At 43.8% G+C, this 22,834-nt stretch overlaps 1 protein-coding gene across 4 annotated transcripts in view; it reads left to right on the top strand.

The window, feature by feature from the left end:
* The window catches only part of MED23 (mediator complex subunit 23), a 583,151-nt gene that overhangs the window by 81,838 nt on the left and 478,479 nt on the right, over positions 1-22,834 (top strand). For all 4 annotated transcript variants that reach the window (XM_086927430.1, XM_086927429.1, XM_086927428.1 and 1 more), the window contains exons 6-7: positions 5,521-5,619; positions 6,343-6,444. In XM_086927430.1, the coding sequence (XP_086783556.1) occupies positions 5,521-5,619; positions 6,343-6,444 (201 nt within the window). The remainder of the gene's footprint in view (positions 1-5,520; positions 5,620-6,342; positions 6,445-22,834) is intronic.

Genomic DNA, 22,834 nt, shown 5'->3' with positions numbered 1-22,834 from the left:
CCCGCCGCACTCTGTCCCTCCCCGCCGCACTCTGTCCCTCCCCGCCGCACTCTGTCCCTCCCCGCCGCACTCTGTCCCTCACAACCGCCCTCTGTCCTGCAACACTGCTCTCTACCCTGCACCCCTCACTCTACCACAATCTATTCTGTTCCACTCTACTTTACGCCACTGCACTCTACTCCACTCCACTTTCCTGCACTGTATGCCACTACTCTATGCTACTGCACAGCACCATTCCGCTCTTCCCTGCACTATTCCACTCTATGCCACTTCACTCTGAAACAATCTACTCTGTACAACTGCACTCTACTCTGCACCACTCTACTTCCCTCTGCGCCTTTGTGCTCTACGTCATTCTACTCTAAACCACTGCACTGTAGGCCTGGGCACTCAACACCACTTTACCCAAAACCAAACACACTCTACACCAACTACTTTGCACCACTTCACTCTACACCACTGTACCCTATTCTGCAACACTCTGCGCAACTGCATTCTGCCTGACTCTGCTCTGCAAGAATGCACTCTTGGCCACTGAAGTCCACACCACTCTTCTCTGCGCCACCGCAAGCTACGCCACTCTACACTATTGGTTGTGTCACTACACTCTGTCTCTCAGTTCTACTCTGCGCCACTACACTCTATGACACTCTACTCTGCAAGACATCACTCTGTGCCACTGTACTCATCACCACTCTACTCTGCCCGACTGCAGTCAACGCCACTGTATGCTATGCCACTCTACACCATTGCGCTCTCCGTTACTGCATTCTATGCCACTCTATACTACTCTGCACCACTCCGCACCACTGCACTCTACTCTCCACAACTCAACTTTACGCCACTAGACTCCACTCTGCCACTCCACTCTGCCACTCCACTCTGCCACTCCACTCTGCCACTCCACTCTGCCACTCCACTCTGCCACTCCACTCTGCCACTCCACTCTGCCACTTCACTCTACTGTGAAACAATCTTCTCTACGCCACTGCACTCTAGTGTGCACACCACTCTATGCCACTGTACTCTACACCACTTTACTCACAACCAATGCACTCTACTCCACTGCACTCTATGCCAGTCTACTCAGTACTCCACTCTGTCCCTCTACTCCAATCTGCAAACTGTCACTCTACAACACTGTCACTCTACAATGCTCTACTCAACTCACTCTGTGCCACTCCATGCCACTTTGCTTCACTCTATTCTTTGACACCCTACTCCACTCTGCGCCACTTGACTCTACTCCATTTTTATGCCACTCCACTTGACACTATGCCACTTGACTCTACAACACTATACTCTACGACACTCTGCTATTCCACTATCTTACACTACTCTACTCTGCCACTCCACTCTATGACTATGTACTCTGCTCTAGGCCACTATACTCTACAACAATCTGCGCAACACCCTCTATTGCACTCCTTCCTGCTGTACACCAGTCCCTAACACTAATGGATTCTACGCCCTTTCCACTCTACAACACTCCATAGCACTCCACTCTGACACTCCTTGCCACTTTAATTTACCCCACTAATATTTAGCCACGCTGTACAGCAGCCACGCTGAGGTGCAGCATCGCTAAAACATATTGACAAAGGCAACATAGGCACGACCTATTGGCTTTGCCAATGCTTGTTTTCTTTTTGTGCTTGTTTTGCTCCTGGTGGCCAGGTGCCGTCTGCTTATCAGATTCAGATTTCCTGTCCACCGCTTAGTTTCTCAGGACCTGCGGCAATCACTGTTGATTGCCCTTTTGTGTGGGAAGACCTTTGATCCCTCTGCTGGGGAGAATAGTAATTAACTTGGCCTGATGGGGGGAGGGGACAACGTCCTGGAATTGGATTATGAGCTGAGCTGTAGAAATATTCAAAATCATGAAGTTCCATAAGATGTTGGATATTGGGAACTGCAAATGCAAGCTCTGCATGTATGTTTAATTCAGCTTGGTACCTTGCAGGACCCTATAGGCCTAAGTAAAGCAAAACTGTACTTTAGCGCAGATTTCACCTAGCTCAGTGCCTCACACCCTAACTGCCAGCAGTGACTTTATCTTAAAAGGTGTACACTTGCTGTTAGCATGGTCAGTGCAATTAATGCGAATTTACGGTGAGTAAGACTCAGGTAGCAAGACTAACTCACAGTTATATGTCTAAAAACCGAGGAGCCAAAAGCGAAAAATTCTGGTGAACTAAATGGTTGGAATACATTTTCTATACCCACTGTGCCGGTGTCACCTTCCTTCATACTTGTGCCAACAGATGTCTTCTTTGTCTGCTCAGTATACAGTGAGAGGGATTCAACTACTCTAGTTGTGGTGGTATTTTTATATCTAAAAGTAATTATGTCGGTTTGGGCTAAATGTTCCACTCAGAACTTTAAAGTGCAGCAAGCCATCGGAGAGTCTTACTGGGTCCTTTTAGGTCTGTTTTTATTTGAAGGGTAACCTCTGTGCACAGTTGTGTGTCGTGACTCTCACATATGCAGGAGCATGGCTAATTTGAGAGAAATGCAGATGTCTTGTGATGCTGCAGGTACTTAATGCGCTACATATTTTTGAACATTCTGTCCTTCAATTGTTGTTTTTACAGATTTTTGACAGGCACCTGGATTCACTTAATAGCCTTTTCAGCACTTTATAGCAACTATTTCTTTAGGATTTCAATACTTTACTGCCTGGACATTGTGCTTAGGAAGGATCAAAGAAGGATCTAGTTGACAATACAAATCAAACAACCGCAAAGGTGCACCACAAAAAGCAAGACAATAAGTGCAAATGGTATTTAAGCACAATGAAGAAATATTTCTAAAAAGAGATGTTGTTAGTCTTCTGTTAATCTTTATTTTCAGTTTGCAGTAAAACATACAGCCGACGCGTTTCGTCCCAAGCTGGGACTTCTTCAGGGCTGTCGGTTAAAACATATACATCCAATCAATTTTTTATGTACAAAAATCAACATCCAATCTAACAGCATGTACAAAAACAAACAGTTTAAAAACACTTCAACGATAGACATGGAGCTTGTGCATTCATCGATCTTATGGTGTCAGCCCACAACAAGTCTATGAGCAGGGGATTACATACAAACGCAGGGATATGTACAAATGTATAAACATTATTTACAGTTAAAAGGAGTAATTCCATGGGCTATTTACATTTGGAACAAGCAATTCCATTGAGTGGTTGATGAGCATGTACATAAGGCATAAGGTGTATGCTAAGCCTTTGTTTGTACATATGACACAGGAAAGGACCGGGATAAAAGGAAACAGGGAGGAGTGGAGAAATCACAAGAAGAGAAAAATCCGTTTAGAGAGTGGGCTGATTACATATTAGAAGCTTATTATTATTGTTAATGGCCACTGATGCAGACTCGGTCATATGTTTAGAAAGGGAGGCTGGAGAAATAAGGATACAACTACGCCTCTGGGTAAAGGGGCCTCTAGCATTGAAAACCATTGTTACCCCAAACCCAATACTCATTTACCTTTAAGTTTGTTGGACGTCGCTTGTAGAGAGAATGTGAGAGGAACCGGGGTCCAAGGGGCGCCTTCCCGGACACTGTAATCCTGATGTGCGAGCCGGAATATATATTATTTCATTCCAATGCCGAACTAACAGGGTTGGACCTTAACAGGGACAGGAAAGTAAGAAATAAGTCTTAAGGATTATCGATGTATTGTTAGGCGGCAAGGTTAGCAGTGCTTTATTATGACTTTGCAATGGAATAAAGCAGTACGGTAGGGAAGAGGGGGGGGTAGGCGAAGGAGGGCGTTGGGTACCCTATGATACAGTCTAACGATCCTTTACTTCCATCTACTTACTGTAAGCATGATAATGGACGATGAAGGTAGTGCTTTACAGGGTTCCTGAGCAGTGAAAACGTTCTTGCCACCTTAATTTGTGTCTGTCTCAAACCGTATTCTGTAAGACATTAAGAAGGAAAGCAGGGTCATCCCCTATGCGAGGGCTTTTTAATTCGGAGGGTGAAGGGATTGCAAACATATTAAAAATGGGGGAGAGAAAGGAGATGAAGTGTTTAACATGCTGTTTACCTGAGTAATTTGTAGAAATGGTAGTGGACAGGTGGTCCTATTAGTCCATGGGAGGAGGGTGTGGGCACTGTGTTCCATGGAGAATAACAAGATCCAAAAAGAAGGGGAATCCGCAACAATAGCTAGAACAGAGAATGATAACACAGTAAGATCCATTGTTGTAAACCTATCAAAGAGAGAACTAAAGCAAGATGAAATTTCTGTCCTCAACAAGGGTTTAGGATTTTGCCCCAACCAAACGGGTGGAGATGTTGATTTATTTGTTGATCTAATGAAATTTGTTCGATTGGTCAAGCTTAAAGATCACTTTGCACGTAATCCAACTAATCATGTTAATTTGAACAATGTCAATAATGTCACTGATTATACTGTTAATGAAATAAACACCATTCAAGCAATGATATCTGTGGAACTCGATACATCTATTGAAATTGAAATTGGACCCCGGTTCCTCTCACATTCTCTCTACAAGCGACGTCCAACAAACTTAAAGGTAAATGAGTATTGGGTTTGGGGTAACAATGGTTTTCAATGCTAGAGGCCCCTTTACCCAGAGGCGTAGTTGTATCCTTATTTCTCCAGCCTCCCTTTCTAAACATATGACCGAGTCTGCATCAGTGGCCATTAACAATAATAATAAGCTTCTAATATGTAATCAGCCCACTCTCTAAACGGATTTTTCTCTTCTTGTGATTTCGCCACTCCTCCCTGTTTCCTTTTATCCCGGTCCTTTCCTGTGTCATATGTACAAACAAAGGCTTAGCATACACCTTATGCCTTATGTACATGCTCATCAACCACTCAATGGAATTGCTTGTTCCAAATGAAAATAGCCCATGGAATTACTCCTTTTAACTGTAAATAATGTTTATACATTTGTACATATCCCTGCGTTTGTATGTAATCCCCTGCTCATAGACTTGTTTTGGGCTGACACCATAAGATCGATGAATGCACAAGCTCCATGTCTATCGTTGAAGTGTTTTTAAACTGTTTGTTTTTGTACATGCTGTTAGATTGGATGTTGATTTTTGTACATAAAAAATTGATTGGATGTATATGTTTTTACCGACAGCCCTGAAGAAGTCCCAGCTTGGGACGAAACGCGTCGGCTGTATGTTTTACTGCAAACTGAAAATAAAGATTAACAGAAGTCTAACAACATCTCTTTGAGAAATATTTCTTCATTGTGCTTGAATACCATTTGCACTTATTGTCTTGCTTTTTGTGGTGCACCTTTGCGGTTGTTTGATTTGCACTGAAATTCCCTAGGGAATAGGCATAGTTATGGTGGGTGCCATCCAGTGTGCACACAATCCCTCTCATTAACTCAAGGGACATAGAATATTACGGGGAGAAAGATAGTCAGGTGCTGACATTAGGAAGGGTCCATCATTATATTTTGTTCCTTACTAGTTGACAATACATTCATATTCATAATGTTTATCTTTGTTTCTTCAGGGTGTGAGAGATCTACTGAAAGTAATCCTGGAGAAAATCCACACCATTCCCAACACAGTGAGCTCTGCAGTGGTACAGCAACTCCTTGAAGCAAGAGAGGTAATAATTAGCAGCACTACAGTGGCTGTATGTGTGTCTCACGTCGGAACTGCACAGCTTGTCCATGCTTGCAATCTAAAAACTATTCAGAAAAATAATCTCCATACCATAACAAAAACCCTGTCAACATTTCGTAGAAGTTGCTGAATTATTATCCTTCCAAATGCCTTCTTTTTTTACTCGAGGTCTGTTGTATTAGATTTTCAACAAACAATACAGTAACTTACAGTAAACTTGCATGAGATTGGTCTCCATTCAAAGGCAAGTTTGGTACATGCATTCACATTACAGTGTAGCCCAATTGTGCCATAGGCAAAGAAAGCAACAGGCTGATAAAGTGGCAGAGGGGCAGATCGATGATAAAAAGAACAGCTGGGGAATGCACTAGTGAATTACAAACAGGAGTACTGAAATAAGCCCCTATGTCTGTGCTTTCTGATGAGCAAGCAAGGGGGTAGAACCCGGTAGGAGGTCCAATGCTTTACTCATATGATAAAGCACTTCCACAAAGAAACCCCTTGACTGCACCAGCCACTAATAACAGTTAATGTAGTCAATTTGTCCCCAAGTGGTGTTTATCAGTGGGTCAGTTAGAAAGAGAACGGAAGCGGATTTGCGACACTGGGACTTGTAACGATCCTTTGAGATCAAAACATGCATGTATCTTTTCCTGAAGAGCTGTTCTTATTAAATTGACGCAGTTTTGTTTCATTTTCCTTTTAGGTGGTTGCCTACATTCTGAATAGAAATGCTTGCCTATTACCAGCTTACTTTGCAGTGACTGAGATCAGAAAGTTGTACCCAGAGGGCAAGCTTCCACACTGGGTAAATGTTTGCTGGCTTGAAAAACTGAATACCTTTCCTGCGTACATAGTTGATTAATATATTTATTAAACATTTATTAATGGGTAAAGCTGTAGTTTGGTTGCAATTACATTAAGACCTATACACTCATGCAGACCCAATTTCTTAGTAACCCACAGTACATTAACTTATTTTTAATAATAATGATGATGAGCAAGCTTGTAAAGCTGCTGGTTACCCCACCTGAAGTGTGTCCCCGCGCTGCAGCCCAAACTCAACAGACCGGATATATAGGAGCAATTGAAAATCTGATCCTAAAAACTATACGTGAAAGAGCCATGTTTTAGTTTTTTCCAGAAGAGTGTTTCAGACTGTTCTATGCGTAAAGAGTAGGGGTGGGCATTCCAGTGTTTAGAGGCGAGATAACTGAAGGAACGTTCTCCCATTCTCGCTTTTTTCATTTTCGGGACTCCGACCAGATGGGCCTCAGCTCTCCCTTCACCTCCGATTCACCAACTCCCGCTCTCAACCTCCTCCACTTTTGAACCCTATATCCCAACTCAACTCCTGTCCCCCCACGTCTCCCTGCCTTCCACCACTAATTCCACCCCCTCCTGTTTCCATCGAGCCACCCAACCTTCCGTGCTCTGCCTTACTCTCTCTTGAAAATAAGCTAGGCTCCCTTATCACCTCCATCTCCCAGCTTGTAGCTGCCGTTTCACTTTTAAGCTCCAAGATTTCCACCTTTCCATGCACCTCTACTACTTCCCACGAGATGCACCTCGCCCCCTCACCCCAATACAGCCAAGCTCAACCTGTCGTCTGCAAACTTTGTTAACTCACACAAGTCCTTGAACGCCTCCCTTCTTCAACCTACATCCTCTAGTAACCCTACTATCTGCACTATTCTGACCATCTCCTCGGTCAGAACCAGGCATCCACCTAAACCCTCCCGAGCACCCCCACATAAGTACAATATCCCGATCACCCTTCAGAGCCCAAGTGCCCCCGTCACCAAAACAGTCTTGACAGAGCTGCGCTGTCTGCTCCACAACTGCAGATCTGCAGGAAAACACAAATTTGAAATCTCCGATACCATCACCCATCACAATATTGACATGCTCTTCCTCACAGAGACCTGGTTCAACGATACCTCTCACTCTATGTTTGATCTCCTATTACCCACAGGCTATTCTATACTTAGGAATGACAGATCTGACAACATTGGGGAAGGTGTTGCAGTCCTCTTTAGAAACTCCCTTCAACTTAAGGCTTCTCCTATCAGCTCCTCCCACCCCTTTGAATGCCTCTCTTGAGCTTCAATTGCACCACCGCTCACCCCTCAGATTCCATGTCATTTACCGCCCACCTCGTAGTGGCCTTTTGTTTATGGAGGATCTCACTGACTTCATCAGCGACCAATACTCGCAAAGTGACAATCAGATCTTCGTGGGTGACCTCAATCTGCACTGGGGCTTACCGCAAGACTCTTCTGCGAACTCGCTGGCCACCTTCCTCTCTGCAAACTATCTCATCCAACACTGCACAGAATCAACACACTCTAAGGGCTCAATCCTGGACCTTGTTATTTCTAAAGCAGGCATGCTTTCTATCACTACCCCTATTCATGTAGACTGGTCTGACCACCTCCTCGTCCCATTCTCTCTTCACCTATCACACTCTATAACTCTTGGCCAACCTAAGAGGGCTACCTCCTGGTTCTGTGATGCTAAAAATATTGATGTCGGTCCCCTCTGTGAATCAGCTTTGTTATCACTTCCAAGGCTAGACCCGAACCTACATGTTGACGAGCTCACCTCCCAATGCCTCACAGTCCTTGCAGCCGAAATCAATAACGTTGCTCCACTCAAAAGTAAAAAGATAAGGCCCACTCCCTCAGCACCATGGTTCAACAAATCCCTCTATGAAGAAAGGAAGCAGCTAAGATTCCTGGAGAAACAATGGAGGCAAGTGCCCTCCGCCGATAATTTGGCCACGCTTCGTTCAGCAAGATCCAAGTACCACAAGCACATCTTCCTTCGAAAGCGTCACACTTCAAAACCCTCCTTGACTCAGCCAAAAATAGAGCCAAAAAACGATTCGATCTCATCAAGATTCCTAACTACTCTCCCCCAACCTCCAAGTTGGGGGATTCTTCAAAGAAAGCAGCGGATTTCGCTATATTCATCGATGAAAAAGTTAAATCACTTGTTGATCACGTCGCTCATCCTACCCCTCCAGAGGAGCGCAAATCCTCAGCCATTTGGCAGCAATTTGACCCCATATCTGAAGATGCCCTTCTCAAGTGCATCCTCGAAACAAAGCCCTTCAACCATTCTCTGGACCCCATCCCCAGTGCCATTGCCATTGACTTCTATACCCATTCCCTTTCCTATTGGACCACTCTGGTCAACCTCTCCATCTGTCAAGGCTCCCTTCCTGTCTCCTTCAAAACTGGGCAGGTCACCCCTCTGCTTAAAAAACCCACTGCTGATGCGAATGACCTAAACAACTTCTGCCCCATCACCAACCTACCCTTTCTTGCGAAGATCACAGAAAGATGTGTAGCGAAACAACTCTCTCGTCATATCAAGGACAATGATCTTCTAGACAATTGTCAGTCCGGCTTCATCCAAAACTGCAGCACTGAAACAGCCCTACTGCAAGTGGTTGATGACGCGCTGAGGATACCCGATTCGGGGGGGGGTCCTGTCTTCTAATTCTCCTTGACCTTTCTGCAGCCTTTGACACTGTCAATCACAACACCCTCCTCAACACTCTTTAACAGAGAATGGGCATGGAGGGCACTCTGCTTAAATGGTTTGCTACCTTCCTCTCTGATAGATCCCAAATGATCAAAATAGCTAACGGTCTTTCATCTCCTGTGGCGGTAGGTCAAGGTGTTTCTCAAGGCTCTATACTTGCACCCACATTGTTCAATCTCTATTTAGAACCATTGGGAAATCTCATAAGTAAATCCGGGATCCACTATCATCTCTACACAGACGACACTCAAATGTACCTCAAGGTTGCCTCCACTCACGATCTCTCCATCCTAAGATCTACTCTCGACTCCATTCAAAACTGGATGTCAACTCCTCAACTGATTCTGAATCCCTCCAAAACTGAATTCCTCCTCCTCTCCTCTGCACTCTCTCCTCCCCCGGTTCAATCTTGGATGGATCAGATGACTCTACTTACTAATAAACCCATCATTGTCGACAGCGCAAAATCCCTCGGTGTCATACTCGACAACAAACTCAATCGAATCTCCCACATCAATTCCACTGCAAAGTCTGCTCGATACCAACTGCGCCTTCATTGGGGAAATCGTCGCTTCTTGCCGGAGCAGGACCTTAAAACCCTGGTGCAATCGCTGGTCCTCTCCAGACTGGACTACTGCAATTCTCTTCTTACTGGCCTCCCCAAATCCCACTTGTCCCCCCTTAAATCTGTTCTCCATTCAGCAGCTCGTTTCATTTATGGGGCCAAAAGAAGCGACCACATCACACCAATGTTATCCACCCTACGCTGGATTCCCATCGAGGCTAGAGCTATCTACAAGACTGCCTGTATCACCCACAAAGCCTTGCACTCCTCCTCTCCTCGCTACCTGGCGAATAAACTGAAACTCTCTGGAGGCTCTAGACCATCACGTAATGCAGAAAATCTAGTACTTGAACCTCCCACTTTCAAGAAGGAAAGATCGATGGCCCAATCCTTTTCAGGCAACGCGGTGAGAATCTTGAACTTCCTTCCGCCTCAGCTCCGGACCACCACCTCCTCCCAGGCCTTCAAAACTGACCTCAAACTTCTCGTCCTCCAAAGAAACCTCCAAAAGTAATTCACGCCCTCTCTATTATCTGAAGGATACTGTAAGCAGAAGTCTCCATCTCATCCGACCCCTATAAAGACTGGGGTGGAGACAGCATTCCATTTAGGGAGCTGCTTAAAAGAAGCAATGCTGCATAAACCGCAGGACTTGGCTGCTTGCATGCTATGCTTTACAGCCAAACGTGAGCTTTACTTTAGAAGGGACTATTCCAAGTATTGAAATTATTGTAGAAACTAAAGTTGTGTAACCATCAGTCAAGTGCTACCTTTTTTATATTGAAGATTTTTCTCTATGCTGCTAAGCAATACTTTATCTTTTGGGTGATTTGGTTCTGCTTTACATACCAGCAACCGGGGACACCATCTTCATGGCATTTCCAGCACCATCATTTTGAATTTCCCCATGGAAATATATATGTGGACCCCAATTCCCAGTTGCTTATTTTTCCTTAACATTTGGGGGAAATAACGTAATTATTTTAAGAAGGTTGAATCTGTTTTCATTCGAGGCTTGCTTACTTTCCAGTCCTCCAACCCCTAGATGAATCCTGCTTGCAATTGTGCATTTTATTAAAGGTGTTTTTTGCAGGTTAAAAATGATCCAATTGCCTAGTGTGTGGGCATTGCACTTGTGTGTATATCTATATATGTGTATGTGTATGTGTATATGCATTTGCTGCATTCATGTTGCCGGTATCAGATAGTTTATTTAGCCTTTAAATGCCTGCAGTTTATTTTGATAATGCACAATAGGATATATCAGTGTCGGCTGCACACCATCATCTTCCCAGCAGTTCTGCACTAACCAGCAACTTAGAAAGTCCTTCTTGCAATAATTTTAATTTTTTTGCAGCATTGTAACAGTCTTTATTTTGTGGTGTCAATAATTTGAGGCATACATTTGTCATAGTTAATTTCTAGTTGTTTATAATCACCTATACAAGTTGTAGTGTCTGTGTCTGACTTTGTATGATAAGCGAACTGAATAAAGTGTGATAAAGTGGGTAGGTAGGACTAGTAAGGCAGTTTCTCAATTAAGCATCTAACCACATTCACAAAACTAGCTTTAAATGGTGTGTGCTGGTTATGGATTTCAATATTAAGATAACATATTTCTTCTCTTAGAATCCTTTGTGTATGACATGTCATCCTATCTACTGGCATTTAACTATCAGCCAATTTTACTTCATGTTCACTACAGTATGATGATTAATAAAAGTTCAACTTGAGTTCATCACATTTCATTTCGAGTGTTGAAACTAATAGGGTAACATTTAATACTACATGAAAACCAGAATGACCTCGCGCATCCGTGCATTCATCCTTTTATTGCTTGTAAAATATGCTTGATCATTTTATTTTAACAATCAACTTAAAGCAAATGTAATATTATGTTGCCTTTAGTTAAGCAGAATTCCCACCGTAAGCTGCAGCTAAGGCTTTAAGTGCGATGAAAAAGGTAGGGGGCAGGGGTTGGGGTTGTCTTTAAAAAGTGGGTGACAAAAGAAGTGTAACTATGAATCCCTTTCAAGAGACGTGGCCTAAGTGTACGAAGCTGGCTCTCTATATAGTGCACCAAAATGAGGTACCCTGTGCCTAAAGTCCAGGCGACCCGTACCTGTTTACAGGGGCTTGCTTTAACAACCCCAAAGTGCTCTATTTTGTGGTAGTGTGGATGAGTAGCATTAAGCTTATCAGAGGAGTTTTGAGAAAGAATTGTACCCACACGGGGTCAAAGTTATAAAAACAACATGTATTTTTACATTAATTTAGACATCTAGATCCTCTGGATCATGTAAGTACGTTTTGGGTTATTGATTATTGGAAAAACACTGCAAATACAGTTGTCAGATTGGAGGCATGAGCCTCAAATGCTGTAAAGTTATCCTATGGGAGAAACATACACTGCATAGGTATATTTGCAATCGAGTTACAGGGTTGATCTCTTGGACTTAGGATAAGTAGGTGCCAAGGTCCCTACAACCACCAGCAGTTTTGGTTTACCTGCCCTGTTGTGTCCGGATGCAGTTGCTGGTCGCTAGGATAGCTTTGAATGCTACTGTTTAAGTCGACGAAGAAACCTGTAACAAGAAAAATGCTGTAAGTCGGAACTTGGGGACAAGTCTGTAGGAACCCAAAGGAGGGGTGGGGGGCTCGGTTCTTGAGGGTCTCTGGGGCAAGGGAGTACCGTCAGTAGGTCTGGACGGGCTGAGGGGCTTGGGTGCAGTAATGTTTTGTCCAGTGGGTTGCTTGCTTTGGAGGCACTCACCTTTGGAGTTGAGATGGGGATAAAACAGGACAGCTGGGCCACTCTCAATGCTGACGTCCCTCATCGGTCTTGGCGGTGTTGGTGTCTGGATTGGACAACAAAGAAGCCTTGGCGCCTGCAAGGGCTCCAGTACCCATGGTATTGGTGCTGCTGGGCTCCTGGAGGGTATAGCATCTTGAAACTTGCTGGATAGACGGAACTGACATCTGGGAGCTTGAAACCCCTCCTTCTGGGGGTGCTGCTTCTTGGGTGGACCAGTGGGTCAACGAAACGGTTAACCAAGTCGATAAGATCGGTGCCAGCAGGGAAATGGCTCCTCCACTTCAAGAGGGATGCTGGCTTGTTGTCAAAGTGCTAGCAGACCTGTAAGGCTTTAGGAGGATGCACAATTGCTGGACGAATCAGTTGTTTGCAATTGTCAGGACAGCAGCAAGCACGCATGGTTTGACACCAATTCTGATGCTGGTTCACAGTGCTCGTGTTTTTTGTTCTTCGTGTCCTCTTCAGTTCCTAGTAGATGAATCTAAGTTCCTGGTGTCAGGGCGCCACCTAAATACTGCATTTTGGGGTGTTAAGGGGAGTCTAAGGTAGTAGCCAATGGGCAACTTGCATCTGTCCCTGTATGACCACATTCTGTTGGGAATGGGCATAACCCTGTCCATAGTTCCTAATTCCACCTAAAACAAAATGGTGGAATCCTTATTTTGTGTAGCACATCAGGTATCCCACATTAGGGGAGTGACTAGCCTAGGAGTGCAACACGTCTACTTGCATAGATATTTTCCCTCCTGTCCTGGTGCCAAATGGTCCTCCTGGCAGGGGGTGGTATTCTCCAGGTCTGGAGAAAGCTGGGGTCGCATATCAAAGGCGGCAGGGTCTTTAACACCTTAGCTGCGTGTAAACATCCCTCCCCAGTGCTGCGCTGTCCATTGGAACCAGTGCTGAATGGACGTCCAATGGTCGTGCGCAGCACTGGGGAGGTAGCGCTGCTGACGACCATTGGCCGTCAGCAGCACTTAAGGGGTTAAAGCCATGGCCTTGATATGGTAAATCTCTAGCCATCCTGCTGGAGCAGGTGTAAACACCTCCTGCCAGAACAGGCATTGTTTCTGATCTCTGAGGGCGCTAGCTCTCACCTGCACGTTGTGAGAAACCTGTCTGTGGCGGCAGGTTGGTAGATACCAGTCAGCCAGCTCACTAAGAGACTGGTTTGTTCTCAGGTGGCACCTCTGAGTTACCCTCTAGCTGCATGATATAACAAATCCACTACTGGCAACAGTATGGATTTATTAAGACCGAGTGCCGGATACCAAGCACCATTATTTTCAGTACAGCCAATATGTAGCTTGGTAGCTCGTTATGACTAGTGCCCAGTACATATCGCTAAAATGGCTGCCTAATCACTTGCAATGCCTTAGCAATGGTGCTCGGCATCACAGGGGCATATCTGCTCATGCAGTAGTGCCCTCACATGTATCAGAATTAGGGCCACTGGAATTATGTGGCAGAGGCGGGCCAAATTATGCACCAGGGTTGGGTAAGTTATGTGGCAAAAAAGCTAAATTATGCAGCATAATGCACCACATTTTGTGATAGTATTAATTATTTTGTTATTTTCAAAGTTGTTAACACTGTCTGGGAGTTGGGTGCACCTCATTAATACCAGTTTAACATTCATATGTAGCAATAAGCAACAAAAATGTGCCTATTTAATCTTTTTAATGGGCCTTCCATTGCACAGCAACACTTGTCACTTCATTTTTATTAACTTTTAAACTGTTTGAGCTAGTCATATTTTTTTGTTGTAAAAATCTGCAGATTATGCGTTAGATATATTATGTGGCAAATCTATAATTATGTGAAAATCGATGCAGCCTGACGATCACATAATTCCAGTGGCCCTGAACATAATGCATCTTGCCTTGGCACTATAAGTCCTGCTTTAGAGGTGACTTGCATATCATACATTTAGTGTAATTTAAGCATGGCACACAGGGAGTGTGTAATGTTTTCACAACGGTTTGCACCCTTTGCATGCAGCCTGCCATTGCAGGATGTGTGAGTTTGTGTGTGGGTCCCTTAGGGCGGCATAAAACAAGCTGCAGCCCTTAGGCACCCTCTTTAGTACCCATGCTGTGGGTACCAGGAGTACCATTTATGAGGGACTTACAGGGGTAATAAAGTCCTTGTCAATTGATGAACAGTTGAGCATGTCTTTGTTTTAAAGAAAGAGGACTGGCACTGGGGCCTTGGTTAGCAGGGACCCCAGGCCTAAAGAAAAATATCTACTCGCCCACTCGCAATGGCAAGTCACATTCAGAATCAGGTTAAGCTATTTTTAGCAACTACTAGTCCATCGGGTGAGGGAACATAATCTGTAAAGGAACAGGTGTTCTGTTCATTCATAAAGTGAATGAACAATAGAGATGCCTTTAAATATTGTTTTCATCTTGACACATTTGCTGTCTATTCAAGGAAAGAGGTCAAATGTCAGTTTGTCTTATCACTAATTGCTGCTTGGAAATATAGTTTATTTTTGTTTCTCTTACTACGATTTAAGGTTTTTTTCTAGTGAGCTATCTGACAATCATTGTGAAACGAGGCACACAACATTTAACTAGCTTGTAAATGTATAGTAGAAAAATTTCAAAATGTATCCCAATTTACGAATGCACATTTTTTGTAAGTGAATAGTATGATGCAAACAAATGTTTTTATAGGAGCAAAACAAAACACTTTATTTGGTGATGTGCAAATGACAAATATTTACAGAAACTCCATTTCCAAACATGGTTTGTACACTACATAGTTTTATGAGTAAAACCTCATGCCAGTGGGAAATTATGTGTTCATTTCAAAGTAAAATCTGCAGATAGCAAGTGATAGTGTGCTACCACTTCATGCTTTAGTTATCTAATTATTGAAAGTGATAGGTTTTATACATTATTTGAGAAACATGCCCTTCCCAGCCCTGATAACAATGCTGTTAATGAAATAAGAGGCAAGTCTGGAGCAGGGTCATCTGTATCCAATATGTGGCTAGATTTGCATTATATTTAAAGCAAAAGTTAAGTCTATTAAATCAAACAAAAGAGATTTTTGTACAGTAGACCTGTTTAACTCGCATATTTGATAGTGCTCTCATATGTGATAATAAAGGAAATGGTGGCTCAATTAAAGTATTATCACATTATTTGAAACCAGTTTATGGGTCAAGGGCATTACATATAGGGCGAGTAAGTTATTTAACTCACTAGACCTGCAAGTCTTTTAACATTTTTATGATTTTTCATGGACTGGATCCAGTGCACATTAGTCAAAAAACATCTGTACCAGTGGAAAAAGCCGTGGGTGACCATGACAAAAAGGAGCACTTTCCTACACCCTGTAATTAAGAATGTGACTCAAAACATGTAAACTAAAATCTTGTGCTTCCCATGGTGTACCACATGATTGAATTTGAGTAGCTTTGTGAATGCTTTACTGCATTCAAACATCACAGTTTTGAACAAGCGCCTAAAGACCTAATGGCTTTGCCAATGCTGGTTAGCAGTGTCACATAAATGAGTAACAATAGTGATGTTGTTGGGAGTGATTCGACTTTGGCAATTATGAAAATATGAGACTGTGAATTAAACATTTCGGAAGTCTGTGGAAGTGTTAGTGGTCTTCAGGGGGTTTGAATCACTCCTGCTCTCACTACTTTCCTCTGCATTCTCTCTCTGAGGCACTTGCCCCCTTTTTTCCAACATCTTTCTGTAATACTCCATATGCATATTTCACACTTCATCTCCTTCCTCTTTTGCACCCTGTTGTCACTTTCTTTCTGCATGTACGTCCTTGCATTTCCTTCAGTATCCTGCAATGCACATTCAGACACATGCTTGTAAGCACAGCATTTTCTTTTACCCTGTAAGTATTTCAGCAGCTTTGTTCCTTCGTCACAAACCTTTGCCTATAATCAACATTCCAATTGGCACATGTCACTATTACTCTGTGCGCCATGCAGAAGGACCAATGATTGAATGAGGATTTAATCTGAGCACATTTATGACCCACTGACAAGCACTATGAGAAACTTGCACTGCCTTCAGCCCTAGTTCCTCTCAATCACCGGGGTTATATTTATCATCCTCTGGTAGCCGCAGATGGATGTCTGAGCCAACCAAAAGCATTCCACCATTCAAAGTTAGTGTTCTTGCCCAATCAGGGAAAAGAGCATCTTACTTCTTGAATCTAGTTTTCACAATCTCCTGGTGGAGACCATTTTGATTGGGGTTTCCTAAGCTATGCAGAGAACTTTTGTCCAAATAGTTGTGTTACATGTAAAATGGCTTGCTGCAGTTGTGTATTGGTTTGCAGTCACCAAGGCTTTGTGAAGCTAGCGCTGTGACTTGGCAGGTCGAAAAACAGGTTGCAAACAGTAGGTGCTCTTTTTCTGGTTCATGAAGCAAGAATTTGGCATTTGCTAGCTACTCAATATGACCTTGAGACTGATACTTTAGGTTTCTATTGAGGATTCTGTATTGCTTTTGTATTCCTGCTTCTTTTGAGAGGTTCTTTGTAGAGAATGTGACATTTTAATTTGACAAGAAGAAACGAGAATGGTATAGCTTTCCATAGTGTATTGTGCAAAATTAATTTCGCATTCGTAACCCTAGGTTCACACGAGCCATAGACCATGTCTTGTGAACAGAACAGTGTTGGGGTTGGGAACCTCTTAGGAAAAAGATCTATTTTTAATTAACATATGACTGATGAATCATGCTTATTGATCTTCATTGCGGTCGTGCTCTATTTCTGGAACCCTTGAAAAGAAAGTTACCTTTTATCTACAGTTTTTTAGCATTGGGTTCTTTCATAGATAAACATGCTTGAATTGCTACCAAACTACCCCTGACACGCCATTGAAGCGAAGTATGCCAAGCAGCACGCTGCTCCGCAACCCAAGGTTAGTGGGTAGTCCAGTGATATTGGTTACTGTTAGTTACTGGCATTAGTCTTGTGGGCTCAGGCAAACCATTCCATGCAGTTGTTCAGTTTCTTTATTTTGGAATAAATTACAAATAAAATAAAAAAAATGTGACAACGGGAGAAAGCAGCGATGAAAATTAAGAACCAGCAACAGTGAGATGAAGAAACAGGAAGTGTAGAGTGGAAGAAAGAGGAATGTGGTGGAATGGAGTTTGCACAGCCTTGTTTTTCAAAGATCCCAGCATTTGGCCGCTGGGTCTTAAAAAATTTGAGACCCTGCACTTTAGAAAGAAATCACACACACAAATTAGGCACTTCTCTCTCTTCTATTCATTTGTATCCTTCTTTTGGCCCCTTAACATTGTCTTGAGATGCTGGGAGGAAGCATAAGCTTACAATTACAAAATGAGCAATTAATTTAATTGTATAATAGCTTTTAGTTAAGCTTGGCCATGTTGTAACAAACCTAAGCCTCCTTTAATGAGGTCTAATGATGAAGACTGGATGTTGTTTAGTGAGTAAACTCTCTTAGAGTGCGTTCATGCCAATGCCGATAACTTTAAAGATTGTTTGCCTATTTTCCTGACCTATTTGTTTGATTCTTTCTAAAGCTTTCTTTTCTGAGTATTTGTTACATTCATTATAAATGGCATAGATTCCTGTTGCCAAACATTGTTTTTTTCTGGTGGGATGTTGTCCTAGAATGAAGTTAAAAAATCCATGTTTTCTTTAATTGATTTCAATGCTGTTTTATAGCCGGTAGACTCAAATATGCTAACCATCGTTGGCACAGATTGCCTATAGTATATGTGGTAACTATTGTAGGTGTTTCTGTTTTGTATCATGGGTCGGCTTGATTAGCTTTTAGGACTGGATGAGTGTGGGAACAAATGGATTACTCTTGTATAATGCAGGTAACCGGGCTCAAAGTTCTGCTTGTTGCACAGTGATGTCACCTTAGATCTCAGTATAGTTGCGCTGCGGATAGAATTCACACCTTGCACTACTGCTCAGGTTGCAGAGTACTTTAATTTTGTTCCTACTGCTGGTTGAGCAGAGCCATCAGTGTTGAATATAATCTGTAAGACTCTATGGATAAGGTTTTGGAGTAGGAGGAATGCGTTGTTCGTATTGGAGAAAAGCTTGCGTATGTGGAGTGGGATGCTACTGAAACTTTACAACCACTGCACTTAAAGAAGAGGCCCAATGCACCCCCTAGGAATGCTGGCTTTAGTGGCTGCCTGTAGTACTGGTCCTGGAGAAATTGTAATCGAGTTTTCCTTTTGCTTATGGGTGCTCCATTAAACAAGCCGTTTGCACAGCTGTAAGAATTTTTCAATAGAAGCAAAACGTGTTTCAACTGAAGAACACAAGTGAGACTTGATTGCAATAGGAACAGTCTGTCCATCGTTGTAACTCACATAGGTATAACCGGAGTGACTTGGTATGACCTAAAGAATTAGGTTGGTTTTACTGTCCATTGTGTGTAAATATTTTGTCTCGAGCATGTCTGTTTGCAAAGCATGCAAGATAACAATGTGCCTGCTCATCCATTGTTTTGATGAAAACGTGGGAGAAATATAGCTGTACAAGGGATTTACTGCATAATGCAGCAAGTAAGTTAGTCAGAAGCTAGGAAATTCCAGGAGGGATTGCAACTTCTTCAGTGTGTTAGAAGAGGCTGCAAGGTAGCACACTTCTGAAGACAATCGGAAGGCAATACCTTGCCCTCATTGGTTCCCTCATATCTGAGGAAGGTCATCGTAGGGTAGGCAATCTTCAATATATATGTATCTATGTATATATTTTAAGTGAATCCTGTAACCATGTGATGTTAATAATGAAACATCTTTGTCCACCGTGGTTGGATATGCATCCAAGTCGTCATCTGTAAGATGGATATCATCAATGTATGACAATGCCTTGGGGTCTGGTTAAAGATCTCCATTATGCCCGCTGGGAGTAGGCCAGGACTGTTCTTATAGCACATGGGCAAACTTCGATATGAGATGTGCACCCTTTTGACACTAAAGGCTGTTAGATATTGTCTTTGAGGTGCTCTATTTTGACCCAAAAAAACATTAGCAATGTCAAGAGTTGTTTTTAGGTTTCGGCTACCGTCGCGCTGCGTAAGCAGTGGGCGGAGCCGAAATTTTATGTGTGTAGTATGGGGGCCTGAACACGCCCCTCTTCTCCATTGGCTGGCCTCGTAAATGCTGGCCAGCCATTGGAGGAGAGGAGCGTCACTCAGTTCAGGGCCCGCCTTGACGCGATTCGCCGAAGTCCGAGTCTATTCCTTCTGTAATATACCTTTTGCTACCTCTTGTTTTATACTGACTCTTAGGTAAAGCCCTCAGATTCCCTTGCGTCGAGGTCGCGCTATTTAAAACTGAAAAATATACATTGTTAAAAAATTAAACGTTATACATTACTTGAGATTAACTTTTATCTTTCAAGCGAAAAACAAAGAATCACTATTCCAAGAATGCGATAGCTTCGTTCTGATACAGGTTTGAGTCTAGCGGGTCTTTCTTCTCTCTCTCCGACGTAGAATCTGAAGCAGGCTGTGCAGGTTGCGGAGAGAGCGCTGTGATCTGTGGAGCAAAACCCAGGATTTCGGGAGAACCGAAGCCATGCCCAAGTAAGAGATGGAAATCAGGAGAAGGGAGAGTAGGGCAGCCTGGCTTTGCTTAAGGAAAATCCTCGATAGTGGGCTTGCTTCATAAGGCGTTTCGTTTGCTACCCGGGCTAGGGGGAACCCACAGGTTACTGTGTACAAGGATTGACACCACCCCAGACAACCACTCCCCATAGCCCCACTCCCGTAACCTTCCGTCACCTCCCTCAGTATGTTCCGAAGTCAGCCCTTAACACCTCACCAGGGTCCCGCCGACTCGTCCAGACTGATGATTTCAGGGACTGACGACTGACGGGGATAGAAGGACACCTATATGATTAAACATACCAAAGGCGGCCTGTCAACCGGTTTTATGAAGCATCAAATACCGTACTTGTCGTTCTACACATTAAAAATAGCATATGTTAAAATCGGCTAATTTACGTGCTTTAAAAAACAGCTGAAAGGATAAATGAGCATTTACTATGTGCATATGGACCCCGGCGGCATTCCTGTATATTCGCCAGGCCCTTGCATGCAGTCCAGCATGGGCTCAAATACCGCCCCCCCCAGGCTCAAGATGGAAGTTGCCGAGCGAACCCAGTCACCCGCTGCCACCCACCCAGGAATGCTACAAACTGGCAATCAAGCTGAAGGCCTGCTAGACAATTAATGTCTCTGCTCAAAAGTACCCATAAAACACGGCTGTGACGAATAGTCTTCCGAGAAGGCATGCCGGTTTCTCAACAATGCGCCGGAGCAGTCACTAACTGCCAAGAGAGGACTGCAGCCTAAAATCGCAGAGCAGGCCTCGGGGATTATACATGTGTGTTTTCGTGCTTCTAAACGTGGGTCGTTTTTTCTTACCACCATTGTTTTCAGTGTATATGTGTCTAGATTTTTGTGGATGTCAGTAAATGCATGCAGATAAATATTATAGTTGTGTGTGCGTGTAGATATATATATGATTATTTGTATATAATTTATAGCATGGATGTAAGAATGTTAAATATATATGCAGCTTATGTGTAATTTATATTCATGTATACATCTTGTTTATATATAGAGACATGAGCGGGGCCTGCATCTTACTTTTAAGCCGGGTCTCAAGGGGGTTAGTGCAGTGTTGATTCCACTATTTTCTCTCTCTTTCTGCTTGGACAGGCTTTGCTTCAGCCTTGGCTAAGGGAATTTGAGAGGATTGATCTAAAAAACTTGATACAGGAAGGGCAGAAATGTTTAAAAAAATAAGTAAGGGCCATTGAGCAATAGTAACATCTGTAAAAAAAAAGTTTCAAGTCTTCTGTGTGTCATGCAACTTAATCTCCCCATGTCTAATATAATGAATGTGTCCGTCTGTAACGCAACTGGTGCTCGTGTAAAGCACTCTGATACCTCTGGGTCAAGTTGGCGCTATATAAAACTGCAACAAAACTAATACAAATACGTAAGAAAAAAATGTATCGTCCATACTTGTGAACAACTCATGCAGTCCCCCACGCCAGTTACAAGTGCCTCCTTGCTGCTTTGAATTCCAATTTACTGCAGACACCTGAAGCTACCGCCCTCTGCTGGAGCTCATCAGACAAGAACACGACATTGCTTGTTTTCATGAACTAGCAGAGTGCTCCGAGTCAGCCTAATAACAGGCTTTAACAATGGCACTAATTATTGCCTTCCTACAGCGAAAACATGTTGCACTATACAGCAGAGTACAGAACAGGTGCCACGTATGAATGAGAAGTGCACGCGCTTCCCCTCCACGGGTGCAGCATAGCGCCACGGGACAGGTGCAGCATAGCGCCACGGGACAGGTGCAGCATAGCGCCACGGGACAGGGGCAGCATAGCACCACGGGACAGGGGCAGCATAGCACCACGGGACAGGGGCAGCATAGCACCACGGGACAGGGGCAGCATAGCACCACGGGACAGGGGCAGCATAGCACCACGGGACAGGGGCAGCATAGCACCACGGGACAGGGGCAGCATAGCACCACGGGGCAGGGGCAGCATAGCACCACGGGACAGGGGCAGCATAGCTCCACGGGACAGGTGCAGCATAGCTCCACGGGACAGGTGCAGCTTAGCTCCACGGGACAGGTGCAGCATAGCTCCACGGGACAGGTGCAGCATAGCGCCACGGGACAGGTGCAGCATAGCGCCACGGGATAGGTGCAGCATAGCGCCACGGGACAGGTGCAGCATAGCGCCACGGTACAGGTGCAGCATAGCGCCACGGGACAGGTGCAGCATAGCGCCACGGGACAGGTGCAGCATACCTCCATTAGCAGTGAAGATGTGCAGCTCTGGACCAGCAGCGCGAGCATCACTCCCTCCCGATTACCTTTAGCACGGCCTCGGGGATGGAAAGTTCCATCACACAGCACAAGTCCAGGGCAGTTGGTGGCAGCCAGAGTGCACGGTACCCTCACATGCGCCTAGTGCAGCACAGGATGTAGCAGTGCGACTTCCATACCCACTCTCTGCCCTGGTGAGAGTGGACAGCCATCTCAGCTTTTTTCTCTCTCTCTGCCTGTCTGTCTATATATTCCACGTTCTCTCACCTTCCCTCCTGCAGTGTGAGAGACCTTTTATTATGTTTTGGTTTTGGCATTGTTATTTGCAATGTCAATAGCTCAAACTCGCATAAATACGCGACCTATTGCATTGCAAATGCAATAGGTCTCGCATTTGCGAGAGATTGAGCTATTGGCA

Source organism: Lissotriton vulgaris, chromosome 6 (genome assembly GCF_964263255.1).
Source record: "Lissotriton vulgaris chromosome 6, aLisVul1.2, whole genome shotgun sequence".
Taxonomy (NCBI): domain Eukaryota; kingdom Metazoa; phylum Chordata; class Amphibia; order Caudata; family Salamandridae; genus Lissotriton; species Lissotriton vulgaris.
Note: the sequence above shows the minus strand (reverse complement) of the source record. Positions and strands in the feature narration are given on the sequence as shown.